The 15,143-nt window shown below is 44.2% G+C and overlaps 2 protein-coding genes across 2 annotated transcripts; both read right to left on the bottom strand.

Annotated features, from left to right (window-relative positions):
• Nucleotides 1–1,554: 1,554 nt before the first annotated feature.
• PCYB_126660 (SEL-1 protein) lies at nucleotides 1,555–4,438 on the bottom strand (the record flags this gene model as incomplete). The annotated part of the gene is made up of 3 exons (XM_004224000.1): nucleotides 3,982–4,438; nucleotides 2,112–3,810; nucleotides 1,555–2,031 (listed from the first exon to the last, which is right to left on the bottom strand). The coding sequence occupies exons 1-3, from the start codon at nucleotides 4,182–4,184 to the stop codon at nucleotides 1,555–1,557; spliced, it is 2,379 nt and encodes a 792-aa protein (XP_004224048.1). The 5' UTR covers nucleotides 4,185–4,438.
• Nucleotides 4,439–11,086: 6,648 nt separating this feature from the next.
• Nucleotides 11,087–14,560, bottom strand: PCYB_126650 (chloroquine resistance marker protein; the record flags this gene model as incomplete). Its single annotated transcript, XM_004223999.1, has 2 exons — nucleotides 11,087–13,323; nucleotides 13,576–14,560. The coding sequence occupies 2 exons, from the start codon at nucleotides 14,558–14,560 to the stop codon at nucleotides 11,087–11,089; spliced, it is 3,222 nt and encodes a 1,073-aa protein (XP_004224047.1).
• Nucleotides 14,561–15,143: the final 583 nt, after the last annotated feature.

The following is a 15,143-nucleotide window of genomic DNA, read 5'->3' as shown; positions in this document are numbered from 1 at the left end:
TGCTTACATTTTACTGCTATTTTTCAGAGCCCAAAAAAAGTTGGGTAATTTTTAAAATTTGTTCGTGCCTCTATTGTCTTATTTGCTATTGCAGCATTAGAAATATGTTTGCTCCGCAGAACAAAAAAAAAAAAAAAAAAAATGAGGAAAAGGCGAGGAAAAAAATTATAAAAAAAGCGAGAAAAAATTGAAGGGAAAATGAGGGGATAATGAAGAGAAAACAACGAAACGATTAAGTATCACAAAATTAGCGAAAATAAAAAAAATCGAAAAAATTAAAACAACCAAATGGGTTAATTGTCAAACTTCTTACCTTTTAAACCAAAAATGCATGCACGCAAAATTCTAATTTTGTAATCAACCTCAGCGCAAAAAAAAAAAAATGGCTATGTCGTCACAGTACTGACCAAATGCCAAGGCACGCCGCATAAATATACAGCATACATTTGGGTAGTACATACGTGCATATGCGCATGCCCTTCTGCATACATTAACATTCCGTTCGAGCGACTTTACTTGAAAATCGTTCCATCAAAGGAAGAGGAACCCTCGTTGTTCATACAATATTGCAGGTTCGCCTTTTTTACAAATTGGCATGCAAAAAAGGGAGATACTCCCCAACATTGTATGTGCCACGTTACGGTTGTACATTCGCCAGCACACAATGCTCGCAGGGTGAATCAAAAGCAAAGAAAAAAAAAAAGGGCAAAAGAACCAATAGTATGTTTATTGCAAAAATGTTGCCAAAAAATATGTCTAACTGGGACGTGGCGCCTTTTTTCGCGTGACACTTCACTTTTTTTTGTCCAACCACCTGTGCATGTGATTCAAGTATAGCCAGTTTTACCCCCCTTCGAATGGAGGCGACCATTCCTCCGCCGAGTAAAACGTATCCTTATTCAACATTCGGGGTACCTGCACACGTGTAGGTTTACCCCCCTTCTCGCTTATTTGCGAAACCGTTCCAAGATAGTGAAGGCGTAGGGGCTCACGTATACGTGCCCTCGCTTCATTTGTTCTGCTACCTGCGGAGGTGTACTTTTTTTCCGCAAGGTAAAATTTATATGCTAAAAAATGGGTCAACATATAGGCGCAAAATGAACAAACAGGGAAATACCTATGAACAACTGAAAAATGCTCAAATGGGGATAAAAAAAAAAAAAAAAAGTTGTACTAGCGAAATGCGCAGCGAGGTGTCTCCCTTGGTGCATACTGTCTCTAAATGTATCACTAGAGTACTCGCTTTTTCTTTTTCGCACCTATCCCCGCTACGCAAAATGGGAACCCCTTGCGACGGTTAAACTGTGCCATCATAAACACGTTCAAATTCGCGCAATGGAGAGGTGCCAAGACAGGACAATTTTACGCTTTTTTTTTTTTTTTTTGCAAAAGATAGCGACAAATTGAGTTGCATATAGAAAAAGGGGCCTCAATGGGATACACATTGTAGGAAATTTTCTGCCGTTCCACATGTGACCTCTTCCCTCTTTCAGAAACCTCATGGCGTTTCTCCCCCCTTTTTTTTTGTAGGGGGCTGGGGGGGTTTCCCCCCATCTACAGGGGCAAGAACCCCTTCAGGTGCTGAAACTTCTTCTTGAAGTTATACAAATGCTTGTTAAACTTTATATAGAGTACAAACAAAACGGAGGGGGCCTTATGCATGGGGTAAATTTTAATAGAAGAATTAAAATAGACTAAGGCCTTTTGAATATTCTTCGCTACGCCTATGCCGTAATAATGCATGAACCCTAAGTTGTAGCAGGCCTGCGATATGGTTTGGATCACGTAGAAGTTATGGGGGTAGTACGAAATAATGCTTTTGTAATGGTGATAGGCTAGGTCGTAATCCACCTCATTAAAGGAGAACTTTAATCCGTAGTTGAATCGCCAACGGTCGCTGAAGATGAAGCCCTGTTCGTCAACGAAGTCGGCGGAGATTATTTCGTTCGGGGGGGTGACCTGGCTCGACTTTTCATCTGTGGCAGCCTTCTTCGGCTCGTCAAACTGATTAGCCTTCTTCCGCTCGTCAATCTGCTTAGCCTTTTCGCCTGGTCAAACTGCTTCCCCTTTTTCGCCGCCTCCGAACGGAAGAGGCACTCGTCTTGGTTCACGTCGTAGAGCGCGTCGAAAGGCACGTTGTTCTTGGAAAATATGCGGACGTACAAGCCGTGCCCCTGATAGGCGTAATCGCCAAGAGTGTACAGCGATTTAAAGTCGTTGTTCTCAGATGCCATGGCGAGGAATCTACTGGCATAAACCTTCTTTGCTTTATCATTGGAGGGTAAAAAGAGAGCAAACTCTGGGTTGTTAATATTTTGAGATATTCCTATCTGAGATTGGACGTTACCCGTTTCAGCGAGTTGTGCCATTAGAAACAGAGCCTCCTTCATTCTGCCCTTTTCTGTATATCTAATAATTCTATTGGAGGTGCTCAAAATGAAGGAGTTATTTTCAGCCACCTTGGCCAGCAGAGACAAAGCTACTTTACAGTTTCTGTTGCTAATGATCCCATTGTAGTGCATAAACCCTATGATGTAAGCAGCTAGTACATTTCCATTATTTAGCGACTTATAAAACCAGTAAAAAGCATTATGGAAAGACTGTGTGATTCCGACACCACTTAAATACAAGCAAGCTAGATTGAACTGTGCAGATGATAGGCTACTCTTTGCAGCTAACTCGAAATAGTAAAATGCCAAATGAGGATTTTTTTTAAAATTTCCCAATCCGAAGAAGTGTATATACCCTAACCCATTATAACTCAAAGGATCCTTTAATTTATTTCCCCTAATAAAATAATCAGTAGCTTTACTATAGTCAATTTGTACCCCTAACCCTAGGAGGTAAATATATCCTAATAAGGATATGGCCTCTGAATTGTCATACTTTTCTGCTTTGGTTAGATAGGAGAGTGCTTTTTTGTAATTTCTTTCAACTCCGTCTATACCTATGAGGTACCTTCGTGCGATCATGGTTAAAATTCTGTGGTTATTATGTAGAGACGTTTCTAGAAAAATTTCTATATTTCTGATTTTTTTATTATTCATATTGTACTGATCATAATGTGGTATGTTTAGTTTGATCAAGTCAGCCATTTCGAAATGGGTTCTAGTATCTGCATTGATGATCCCGTTTGTAAGCTTTAAATAATACCTAGATGCAGTTTCACAATTTTTCTCCACACCATAACCATTCATATATCTTATTCCTAAGGATAAAATACTACCTGGATGGTTAGCCAAACTACTACTGTATAAGTATAACAAACTTAAGTCATGATTTCTCGTAAAATTTAATTTCTTTCCATTTTTTTCTAAGTAATCCCTATTGGGAAATTTCTTTAGATTGTCAAAATACCATTTCAACTCATCTGTGTTGTATCTAATATTTTTTATCTTCACAATTAGTTTATTCTTTTTTGTCAGTGTCACCACTGGGGGGGTTCGAAAATTATTTCTATCCTCACTACTGTCGTTGTTTCCGTGTTCCCTTTCTTCGTCTCTCTTCCACACTTGGCAATTAACTCCTTCTCCTCGTAAGCATTCAATAACACTCCTCCTTAAATAGGCTCCTTCCAAGCGAAGGTACACTCTGAGCAAAACGAGGGTATCTTCTATATGCGGCTCGTCTACATAGTACGAGTACAAGTTTGGCAGGGAGAAGTAATTTGAGTACATAATTCCCAGGTAGAATTGCGCATCTGCGCTTCCGTAGTCTGCGCACACCTTCCATATGTACAGTGCGTTGCTAACGTCCCTCTCCACGGGCTCCAGCCCCAGGTAATAGAACACTCCACTCAGCGTTAGGCACCTACGGGGGGGAAGCGGTGTAAGCAGTATAAGCGGTGTAAGCGGTGTTAGCCGTGTTAACCGGGTTAACCGTGTTAGTCGAGTTAGCGGCGTGGTGAGACGCGGTTAGCCGACGTGGGACTGTCACACGGGTGTAACGCGCTGGCACGGCACGATGATGCGAACGGCCTACCTTATGTCGTAGTGCACGCATGTCCTCAGGAAGGCGAACGACTTGGCGTACTCGCCATGGTCAAGCAGCTCGTGCGCCTCAGAAAAGAGGTCTACATTTTTATCCTTCTTCTCATACGCACACTGATGGTATTCACACAGGAGGATAAACGTTAAGACGCATACAGTTGAGAACAATTTTAGGTAACTTGATGCACGATACATGCTTCTTCCTCTAAAGCATATCTCTCACGCGTGCGGAAAACATACGTAGGGGAGGAGGGGGGGGGTGTAGTGGGTTAAAGGAGGGAAAAATATGAGGTACATGTCAATTGGGTTAAACTGCTCTTAGTCGGCTGACTGCCTTGGGAAAAAAAAACACACGATTTTTTTTTTTTTTTTTTTTTTTTATTCCTCTCCTATAATTTTCTCCCTCAATTGTTGCACAACTGGATCTCCTTAAATGTTCTCCTCTTGGCGTTTTTAAATCATTGAAGTGTTTTTATTTGCCACAGTTTTTCGTAAAAATTACAGGAGCGTGGTTTCTGCCTGAATCTTTGAGGAAGCGCGTCATGCAGCGTTGCTTGGCTTGACATGGCGTTGCGTTAGAAAATGTGAAAATATAACTTCATGTGGTCACCCAGTTTTATCTCCAAAAAAAAAGTACACGCTTATTATATTCATTTCGATTTTTCTTTCCGCTTCTCCATTTTAAAAAGAAAAAAAAAAAAAAAAATGGCGTTCCATTTTTCCCATTAGGGCAGAAGTTGCTTTTTTTTTTTTTTTTTTTTTTTTTCCCCAATTTAGAACAGGGCGAAAATTACGTCGCTACGTTGGGCGAAAGGATATTTTCCCTCCCAGCGTTTAATTAACCATCCGGGTGGCGGTGCGCGTGAGAGGTACCATAAACGTTGCTCTGGGCGAACAGCTCTAACTTAACATAATAAGCTAGCCTCCCATAGGTGCGTGCCCGTGGCATAATTTGTTCAATGTTTTGCTGCTTTTCCTTTAAGGGGAGTTCTTTAATTATGTAGAAAAGGGGAAAAAAAAATAATAATAGGTAAAGTAAATACCCTTGTAAAAGGGGGCACTAAATGAAATGGCTATACATATATAGATACATAGATAGATAGATAGGTAGATAGATGGAGAGAGAGAGGGGCCATAAATGAACAGTAGGGAGGCACACCTACACCTCTCCCCGTGTGCGTACATAAAAGCCTTACACTTTGTTATGGTACCCTTTCTGTGGCCACAAAGTGGGGGATAACCTGACCCCACCTTTGTAGTTCCTGCCTTTTCCCGACCTGCGCAGCATCTTTCCAATTTGTACCAGACCACACAAATTAGCCGCCTTGCACTACGCTCACCGCGTAAGAGGTTCATATCACTCCGCGTGTGAAGTCCCCGCGTGTGAAGTCCCCCCATGTGAAGTCCCCGCATGTGAAGTCCCCGCATGTGATGCCCCCACATGTGAAGCCCCCACATGTGAAGCCCCCACATGTGAAGCCCCCACATGTGAAGCCCCCACATGTGAAGCCCCTTTGGTCATCCAGCCTTCTGTACAAACGGCAGTACTCCACCAGGAAGAAGAAAGATCCGATGTACTCAACGGAAAGATATAAAAAATTGTGTGCATATTTTCGGTAAAGCATAAATTTAGAGTAAGGAACTTCCACTGAGCCACAATGTACCTCTCGCATTTAACGTATGGTTCCTCTAACTGCATCATATATTCTACGGTTCCTTCCTCTAAGTTATCAGGGGGGTATATTACACAATGCAGTTGGCACACGTAGAGGAAGTTCTCCTGTGGGTTATCGCTATGTACTGAGGGTGTTCCCTTGATGGTATTTCCACCAACAGGTTGCTCCCTCTTCAGCTGATTTTTCACATCTACGAGTGTCCCAAAATTGGGACTTAAAAAGCTGCTACGCATTTGTTCCTCAAGCAATTTTGTATACTCCTCCAGGGGTTTGAAGTACAATGTGTTATGTTTATTTGGCGCGCCCCATTTTTTCCTTTCCACTGCTTCCTTAATTTTGAACAACGCTTCTCGCACTGTGTAGTAGTCTGTGCAGTAGTCTGTGTAGTAGTCTTTGTAGCAGTCTGTGTAGCAGTTTGGGTGATGCCTAGCTGATGCTTGCGCTTCGTTTGATATTCCTTCCTTCTCGTGGAGTGGACTTGCCTTCTTCTCTTTTTCTCGTAGACCGTTTTCCTTCGTTTGGTCTGTCCGCCTAACTTCCGGTAGGTCATTTGGCATTCCCTTCATGTTTCCATTCTCTGTGCATCCCATGTTGTCTCCCGAGGAGACACTCACTCCCCTATTGTCCAACTTCCATAAGTCCCCCTTTGGAACCAAAAACATTTTTATATCCCTCAGCTCCACGACCTCCATGTTTTTAATTTTCTCTAAATTATTCCGTTCGGAAAAAAAAAAATTGTTGTTGAAAAGGATATCCATATGTCTTAAATGACCCTCCTTGAAATAAATATACTTGCTGTTTACCTTGTAGGGTAAAAGTTCACATATTTCGTTAAGCACATCTCTTATGTGCTCGTCTTGGGAACAACCTTCAGGGCATATCTCAGTATTTTTTTTGCCTTCCTTTCTCATCCCCTTGGCGGTAATCCCATGGTTCCCCCTCAATAGTGATCTGACCTTCTTCAACGAGTGTAACTTACGCTGGGAAGTGGCCCCTCCGGAGACATCCTCCAACTCGGAGACCATCCCCGTCAAGCCGTATTTCCTGTACATGTGGATAGCCTTTTCCTTCAATCCGTATGTTACAAAAAAGTTAAAATAAAAGCACAAAGTGGGTAGTATATCCAAAACGTTTATGCCTTTCAGACATTTGCAAAATTGGCACTTCAAAAACCACATGTCGTTTTGCCATATATTTCGCAGGTCTTTTCTCCAACTCTTCTTCAAAAGAAAACAATACGGATGGCGGAAAAAAAAACTTTCCATACTTTCTATCAGATCTACAAGTTGTATAAAAATATAACTCAGATTATTCATTGCCTTTTCCTTTACAAATATTTTCATAGACATTAGGATGAAATTATCTACTAGCATGCTCATTTCTTCTTGTACGCATTCGTTCAAAACCATTTTTGTTTTTTTTACAAAGTAGAGGAGCTTTTCTATCACAGAGAGAGTTTGGTTCAACATAATTTCTTCACTATCCGTGGGGTCACTTGTTTCCTTTTTTCGACATTTTTCCTGTTTGTTTGGGTGCACACCTGTGTGTTTACCTTCCACGTGTTTGTTCAGCATTGGGTGCTTGTCCCCCCCTTTTGTTTCCGCTTTGCCTTTTGTTTCCGCTTTGCCTTTTGTTTCCGCTTTGCCTTTTGTTGCCTCTTCGCTTTTTGCTGCCTCTTTTTTTTTCTCTCGCTTGCTTACTTCGTAGCACTTTTTACAATGCGCGCACTGTATGTTAATTGGGGGACTCCCTTCCTCATGTGCACTTTGGTTTTCCCCCCTAGATGCATTCCTGATTGAGTTTTTTTCCCCCCCCTTGGTGCATATGTTACCATTGGTTGAATTTCCCCCAGTGGTGCCTTCCTCGAATGGACCCTTCACCTGGTGCATTTGACACGTGGTTACTAATGCCTCCCTCAACTGAACGAGTCTCCTTTTCAATTCTGTTTCTTCCCCGGACGATGGGGAAAAAAGTTCCACAAATTGGGTTATGTTCTCCACCCCTTCAATGTAGCCAATTTGGGTTCTACCCTTTGGGGGGTTCAAGTCTCCGGGCCAACAGCCATTTGGTGCAGAAGTGGTGTGTCTTTTCTGGAGCGGGTTCTTTGTCCTATCTTGCGATTCGTTTGGAAGGGGGCCACTTGGAAGGGGGCTGCCTGGACGGGGGCTGCCTGGACGGGACCCACTTGCAAGCGGCGCATGGACCGGTCTCCACTCATTTACGGACTCAACGTATATACAGTCAGAACACCCGAGGGGGTCCCCAAAAATGTAGTACTTATTGCAGTGTCTGTCCCTTCCCAGCAGATTTACTTTAACGTCAAATTGTTCAGCCACCCGTTGCACGTAACCTCTTTCTTCCCCTGAGGGGTAGAGGTGGCTGCTTATGGCTCTTCTCTCGTTTCTCATTTCAGTCTTTCCATTTTTTGGGGTTCCCTTGGTAGGTATGTCACTCGATGGGACCCCACTCGATAGGACCCCACTCGACAGGACCCCACTCGACTCACTCTTAGAAGCACCCTCCATGCTAGTCTCCAGAAGGACACTCCTGTTCACGCTAACCAATTGCACCTCTTCACCGTTCGCTCCCTCCCCTTCGACAGTACTACATCGTATTGCATTTATAAAAAAACGGAGAAGTTTTATTTTCTCATTTGTACTTAACATTTCAAAGGTGTTATTTTCTTCACAAAGGAAATCCAAAATGGCTAGCATATCTTCCCTACAAGGTCTTTCCCTATCAGAAATATTATCCTCATTTGGAACCCAACTTAGTTTGTATCTCTTCATTTTTACCTTTTTTAAATTTCTGCAACATTGAGAGATCGTTCTTCTCTCCACCTCTCCTTTTTGGTTTCCATTTAGACTATCTGTGGTGTACATAAAGTGTTTCCATAATGCATTGTCATTTTTGGAAGGAGATTCTTTTTCCTTCTGAGTTAATTCACTTGAGGACTCTTCCCATTCCTCTTCGTTACCACCTTCAAGGAGAAAGGAGTGATTCATTACGTAGAGTAACATAAAAAGGCATTTTTTTAAATATAGTGGCCATGTCACGTTATCCAATAATCTCAAGTCTCCAAAAAGATCGAAAATTTTTTTTTGTTCATTCCTTTCTGTCAATACATCTAACAAGATTTTCTCATAAGTATTGTTGTAAACGTTTCGTTTGTCTAGGATCAAATTGGGGGGGGGCTCACTTTGAATAGTTGTCCCCTCACGGTGCTGTTCTCGAATGGGTTTCATTTCTTCATGTGTGCTGTTCATGTGGGCGCTTTCGTTCTTCTTCTTCTTCTTCTTCACCTCTGCGCCTCCTGCTGATGGAAAATCCCCTTCAACTGGTGCCCCTTCGTTCTGCTCTTCAATTTGTGAGTCCTTTTCTGGAGGTGCTTTCCCCTTCATGTCATCATTAGCAGTTGATTCATCCCCTGAAGTATTTTTCTGCTCCCCCGAGATGTTATTTTCATTTGTTCTTTTTCTTCCATCCCTTGTGAAGCATCTCTTAATTGGGTAATTTAAAATTTCACTCAGCATAGGATCTTCCAAATGGTCCAAAATATCGTACGAGGAGGAGTTGCACCCTCCACCCTGGTAGTTAAAACTACCATTTTGGTTATCCCCCATGGAGTAGCTTCTTCTATGGCGCTCAATTCGTATCGACCTGTACAGTACGAGAAGGATTACTCTCATTATTTCATCCTTACATCTATTGTGTATTGTGCGATTTGTTACTCCGTTTAATATGACGCGTTTTTTCCCAGCACACATATTTTGGAGACCTGACACAAGTTTCTTACTTTTGTAAAGATGCTCATTAAGTAGTATCCTTTCTCGAATTATTTGTTTGGCGATTTTTTTACTAAAGGTACTTTTTCTTTGTAGCAGTTCGTGGTTCACTTGGCTAGCCGTTATTTTGGCACGTGTCACTTGTTTATATGTCCAAAGGAATACCCATATGTCCAGCATCGATTCGTGTTTCAGGGGGTGGATTAAATACAGGGGGGGAGAAATTTCACGCGGGGTGTAGCAACTGCAATATTTGGCGGGGAGTTCCATCCATTTCGGTGCATTTTTTGGTCCATTTTTTGGTCCACTTTTCGGTCCATTTTTTGGCCCATTTTTTGGCCCATCTTTCGGCCCATCTCTCGGCCCATCTCTCGGCTCATCTTTCCTTCTGTGGTTTTTCCCCTGCGCGGGTTCTCTCCCCTGGTTGTGACTTCGCAACGTGTTTCTTTCTGCCCTCTCGGGGGGTTCCCTTTGGGTGGCTCTCCCTCCGTGGGGACATACACTGGCCGAGTCAATCCCGCGCTCTCCCAGAAGCACATGCTGCCTACCCCACTCCTCCTTCTCTTCTACTTCGATCTTTGCTTGATCGGTGCATCCACATGAGGGCTCATATTTTTCTACGTTCCCCTTTTGGCTCTCCACGAAGCTTCTAATAAGATAGAAGCGAGTGATCTTCTTCGCAGAGCTATCATTTTGTCCATTTTCGTGACAGTCTAGCAGAACATCCGAGCATAGCTTGTCCTTCACAGAAAGAGAGCACACTCTTGTTAATCTCTTCATTTGTTGATTCTTCCTATTCTCAAATTTAAATTTTTGTTCCAGGTTCTTCATGAAAGGAGTACATAGCAAAGACTTTATGTTAAAACCGTGAGCTAATATTTTCATTTCGTTTTGAATAAACTTGTACAATCTGATTATGACCTTTCTGTTGCATTTGTACACAGCGTATGGTGCCCCCCATGTGCATTTCTTGCTGACTGTTCCATCCGGCATGGTGTGCACACCTGTGCCGCTATATTCGGACAAGCTTACCCTTACGGTGGGCGGCTCCTCTTCCCCACCCTTTTTTTTCTCTCCCTTTTTTTTTTCTCCCTTTTTTCCACTTTTTTTGTTTTCACAGGGTTCTATCCCCCTGGAAAGCTCCTTATCCAACAAGGGGTAGCAATCATTTGGGTGTATTCTCCATGATGGAAAATCGTCCTCTTCGCTACTCTCCCATGTGCATGTTTGTTCACTCAGCCTTTTCTTCGTCTCCCGCGTTTTCTGCCTCTTCAGCGTCTCCTGATTCTGCTTCTCCCGCGTCTCCTGACTCTCCCGCGTCCCGCCCCGCTTCGCCTTCCTCATCCTTTTGCTAATACACTCGTACAGCGTTAAGTGGCCCACTAGTTCCTTGTATGTAATGTTCGGATAGACCTGCAACGATTTCACAATTCTAGTGGTCACTTCAAACTTCAGTCTCACTTTGGTGAACATGGCATAATATTTATCGTGCACTCTGTCTAGTTTGTAACGGTTATCATTTTCGGATACTACGTACATGTAGGGAGGGGTACTGGCACACGTTCCATAATCAATGTACCATTCTCTGATTACGATCCTGGCGTTGATACAAAGCATGTGTTTTTTTATCTTGTGGCTAATAAATTTTTTTTCTTTTTTCTGGATCATCCTGCTTTTTTCTGTACTTGCGTTTTGTTTTTTTCCCTGGGTTCGCTAATTCTTCTGCTAGTTCTTCCGCCATTTCTTGCGCCATTTTTTCTACCATTTCTTCCGTCACTTCTTGCTCCACTGCAGGTCTCACTGTATGTCCCACTGTATGTCCCCCTTCATACCCCCCTTCTTGCCCCACTTCGTGCCCCCCTTCATGCCCCACTGCATATCCCCCTTCATGAACCTCCCCGAACCCCTCCTCTGCATCCAAGTATGCGTACAGTTCCCTCCTCTTCTTTTCCCTTTTCTTTACGATATGCGTTTTATTCGTATTAAACAGATTAACCGCTGGGTGGCTGAACTGCTTCAGTACATCTGCACCGTACTCATAACTAATGTTCATAATTTTGGCATACATGATCACCGATTTGTTTTTCTTTCCCTGTCTTTTCTCTCTTGGTCGATCTCGATGATTAGATTTCTCCCCATTGGCCACTTCCTCCACGTTACCTATGTTTGTCACTTCGCCTGGACTAATTGTGTGGCTCCCATTTGGCGCATCCTTCCTCTTGCGGGTACTCCGATTTTTTTTCTCCTTTTTGCATGTCTTATGGTCTGGTTCTGGGGAGGGGTTCATCTGCTGGTTCGCGAGGAGGGTGGTGGTCTGTCCTCCGCCGTCTCTGCCGTGTCGCACTTGGCTTCTTCCCTTCCGGGGGAGGTGGCAGCATTTATCCCCACTTCTGGCCTCACTTCTGGACTCACTTATGGACTCACTTATGGACTCACTTCTAGACTCACTTATGGCCTCACTCCTGTCCCCACTTCCCTCATCGCTGCTCCCGCTCGAGCTGATACTCCCCGTGCTGTGGTCCAGTACATCTAGCGAAACCATTTGATCATCTTCCTCATCAAAAAATAAAAAGTCTTGCGCGTGAGAAGAAATAGTTCCGTCCACTTCTCTCCATTGAAAGTCACTTGATATTTGATCCTCCGAGAAGTATTTCTCCTCGAACTTTTTGTATCGGGCTTCGCTGTTTGGCGGAGCATGTTTTTCGTTTTTCAGCGTCTTGTACTTCATAGGGGTCTTTTGGAGCGTGGCACCCTTTTCGATCGTGGCACCCTTATCGAGTACCGCACCCTTTTGGAGCGTCTCACCCTTATCGAGCTTCTCACCCTTTTCGAGCTTCTCACCCTTTTCGCTTTTTTCTTCCCTCTCTCCCCCCTTGGGCGGGTTTTTAAACGAAAAGACAAAATTTCTGAACAGTCCATGGTTCTGGTAAATTTTCTTGTCCTCCTTTAATGGCCTCCCCGTTTCTTTCTTCACCAAGCTGCGTTCCCCCGCGTTGGGCGCTTCTCCTCTGTGTTTGGGGACGGCCGAGGGGGTGGGGGGCAGTCTCTCTCGCCCATTCTGTACGGACTGCTTCATCTGTACGGTCTGCTTCATCTGTACGGTCTGCTTCATCTGTACGGTCTGCTTCATCTGTACGGTCTGCTTCATCTGTACGGTCTGCTTCATCTGTACGGTCTGCTTCATCTGCCCATTCTGGTCGTCGCTCCGCTCGCGGTACACGTCGGTACCCTCTCCATTGTCTCCCGTCTGATCGCTCCCTTTGCAGGGGGACGCGAATGCTCCGCTGGGCATGGCCTGCAGTGACCACCGCGCAGCACATTCGTTTTTCCCACACTCCCCTTCTCCTCTGCCAGTCCCCCTGTGTACTTCGTTTCCAAAATGGTTGTCATCACCGTTTTGGTTTACTACGTGGAGAAAACTCGGAAGGGGCTGGACACGCACGTTGCTCTCCCCCTCCTCTCCTTCTCCTTCTTCTTCATCCTTCTTTAAGTTAGCCTTCTCTCTTAATGACAACTTGCTGTTCTCGTAACCCCCTTTGCACAGTTCCGAAACGCTGGGATTCTCATCACATGGACTGCTATACGACGTTTCATTCATTTCCAATTTCCTTCTCTTTCTCCTAACTGGGCAAACAAACATACCCTTCGTCCCCACTACGTCTCCACGAACGTTTGCACTGTCCATACTCGAGAAATGTGGACCTATCCTAAGGGGGGTCCATGTCTTATTCTGAAAACACGATTTATTAAAATTATGATAATACGGGTTTTCCTCCTCCCTGATATGAAACCCTTCTTCGTTAGCATTTTCGTTTAGTCTCTTTCCGCCATATTGGAGGCGTTTTTTCTGTCGGATTTCTCGGTGCACTGGTGCTATAAGAGAGGGCTCCGTGAGAGCTACATGGTTAGCCATGGTTGCTCTCATTTGTAGGTCGAAGTTATTCTCCGGGGGGGGATGGGTTGTACGAAGTGGATGCGCCTTAACAACACAGTGGGCATTGCCTTCCCTTCCCTGGGTACTTCCCCCCTCCCTTTGTTGTCCTTCCTTCATTTGCGCAAAATGAGCTCGGCGCGCTTTGCCTTCTTTGCCTTCTTCGCTTTCTTTGCCTTCTTCGCTTTCTTTACCTTCTTCGCTTTCTTTTCTTTCTTTGCTTTCCTTTCTTTCTTTGCTTTCCCTGATCATATTTTGGAAAAGAAAATAAACGTTCGTGGAGTTCTCGTCACCATCAGCATGGTCTGCACGATGAATACCATATAGACCACCTGCACCACCTGCGTCGACCCTTGCGGGACCCGCCTCTCGCAAAACAGTATGGCTCCCATCTCTGATCCTTCCGCCACCATTGATTAGACTGGCAGAGTTTGTAAGAACCCCTTCCACAACAGGTTCCCTCCACTTTAACCTATCACGGTGAGGAGAATTTTGGTTCGTCCTTTCCCCCCAGTTCGTGTAGTCTCTACTAGGGTTCAGATTTGCATTCCCCCCCTCCAAAAGATGCTTTGAAAAACCTAAGTTCGAAGTGAAACTTACCCCATTTGTATTTTCATTCGTGTCAATAAAAGGGTTAGAGTCATTTATTATCAAACTCGGGGCAGACACATGTCGTGAGTACACTACTGGCTCACCATTATTTTGAGTTTTTTCTTCATAAACAGCTCTATACATATCACCTATGGAATTGTAAAAATTCTGATCCCTTCTTATCCTCTCAATGTGGATGTGGTTACCATTTATCACTTTCCCTTCTACATGATTCCACTGATTCCCCATTTTTAACGTCACTGCTTTTTGAAAATCGGCGCCTATCACTTCTTCTCTATTTTGTCCAAATGGGTTTTTTTCAAATGGGTTTTGTCCAAGTGCGTTTTTTTCAAATGGGTTTTTTTCAAATGCGCTTTGTCCAAATGGGATCCTTCTATTCCCGTATTTTTCTATTTTGCTGTAATAGTTACGAAGAGCTTTGTTTCGCTTCTCCTGTTCGAGTATTATCAGGGGCTCTTTTTCGGTTAGCCCCGTTTTGTTACCGGCTGGGTTGTTGGCACTTGTGCCACCTTGCTGGGGCCAGGGCCCCCCCGGGGAGCCGTTGTACTTAGGAGGCTCTCTCTCCATCCTTGGTGCTGGAGTTTTCCCAGGTGCGGTCACCCGAAGCGCCGTTACGCGAGCTGTAGCCACTAGGCGCAGTCGCTTCCGCTGTGCTTACGCCCTCGCAGGTGTTACCACGAGGGCACTACAATACACCGAAGTTCACTGCGACAATGCAGCTCACCACGACAATGCATCTCACTACGACAATGCAGCTCACTACGATAATGCAGTTCACTACGATACTACACTGTGCTGTACTACACTGTGCTGTACTACACTGTGCTACACTTTTTTTTTTTCCACCGAGAGTGACCCCCAATCGATGGCTTTCGTCGCACAGGGGTGGGCGCGGGACGCAGCTGCGAAACTTCTACAGACATACCTTCGCACAGGCGCTATCCGCACACCCTGGCACTGTTTGCTCAACAGTTGGAAGAACGGCGTGGAAGCACACTTATGGTTCCCCCACAAGGAAAGCTACACAAGGTGAGCTCTTCGCCTCCAACATGGAATGCAAGTTGGCGCGGGAGAAACGTGCACATTCTACAAGTGGTGGTGAAAAGGAAATTTTTGCTTTATTCAGCTTTCATAGCTTTGCTTTGCTTTG

This window comes from Plasmodium cynomolgi, chromosome 12 (genome assembly GCF_000321355.1).
Source record: "Plasmodium cynomolgi strain B DNA, chromosome 12, whole genome shotgun sequence".
In the NCBI taxonomy this organism is placed as follows: domain Eukaryota; phylum Apicomplexa; class Aconoidasida; order Haemosporida; family Plasmodiidae; genus Plasmodium; species Plasmodium cynomolgi.
This window is presented reverse-complemented; position numbering and strand designations above follow the sequence as displayed.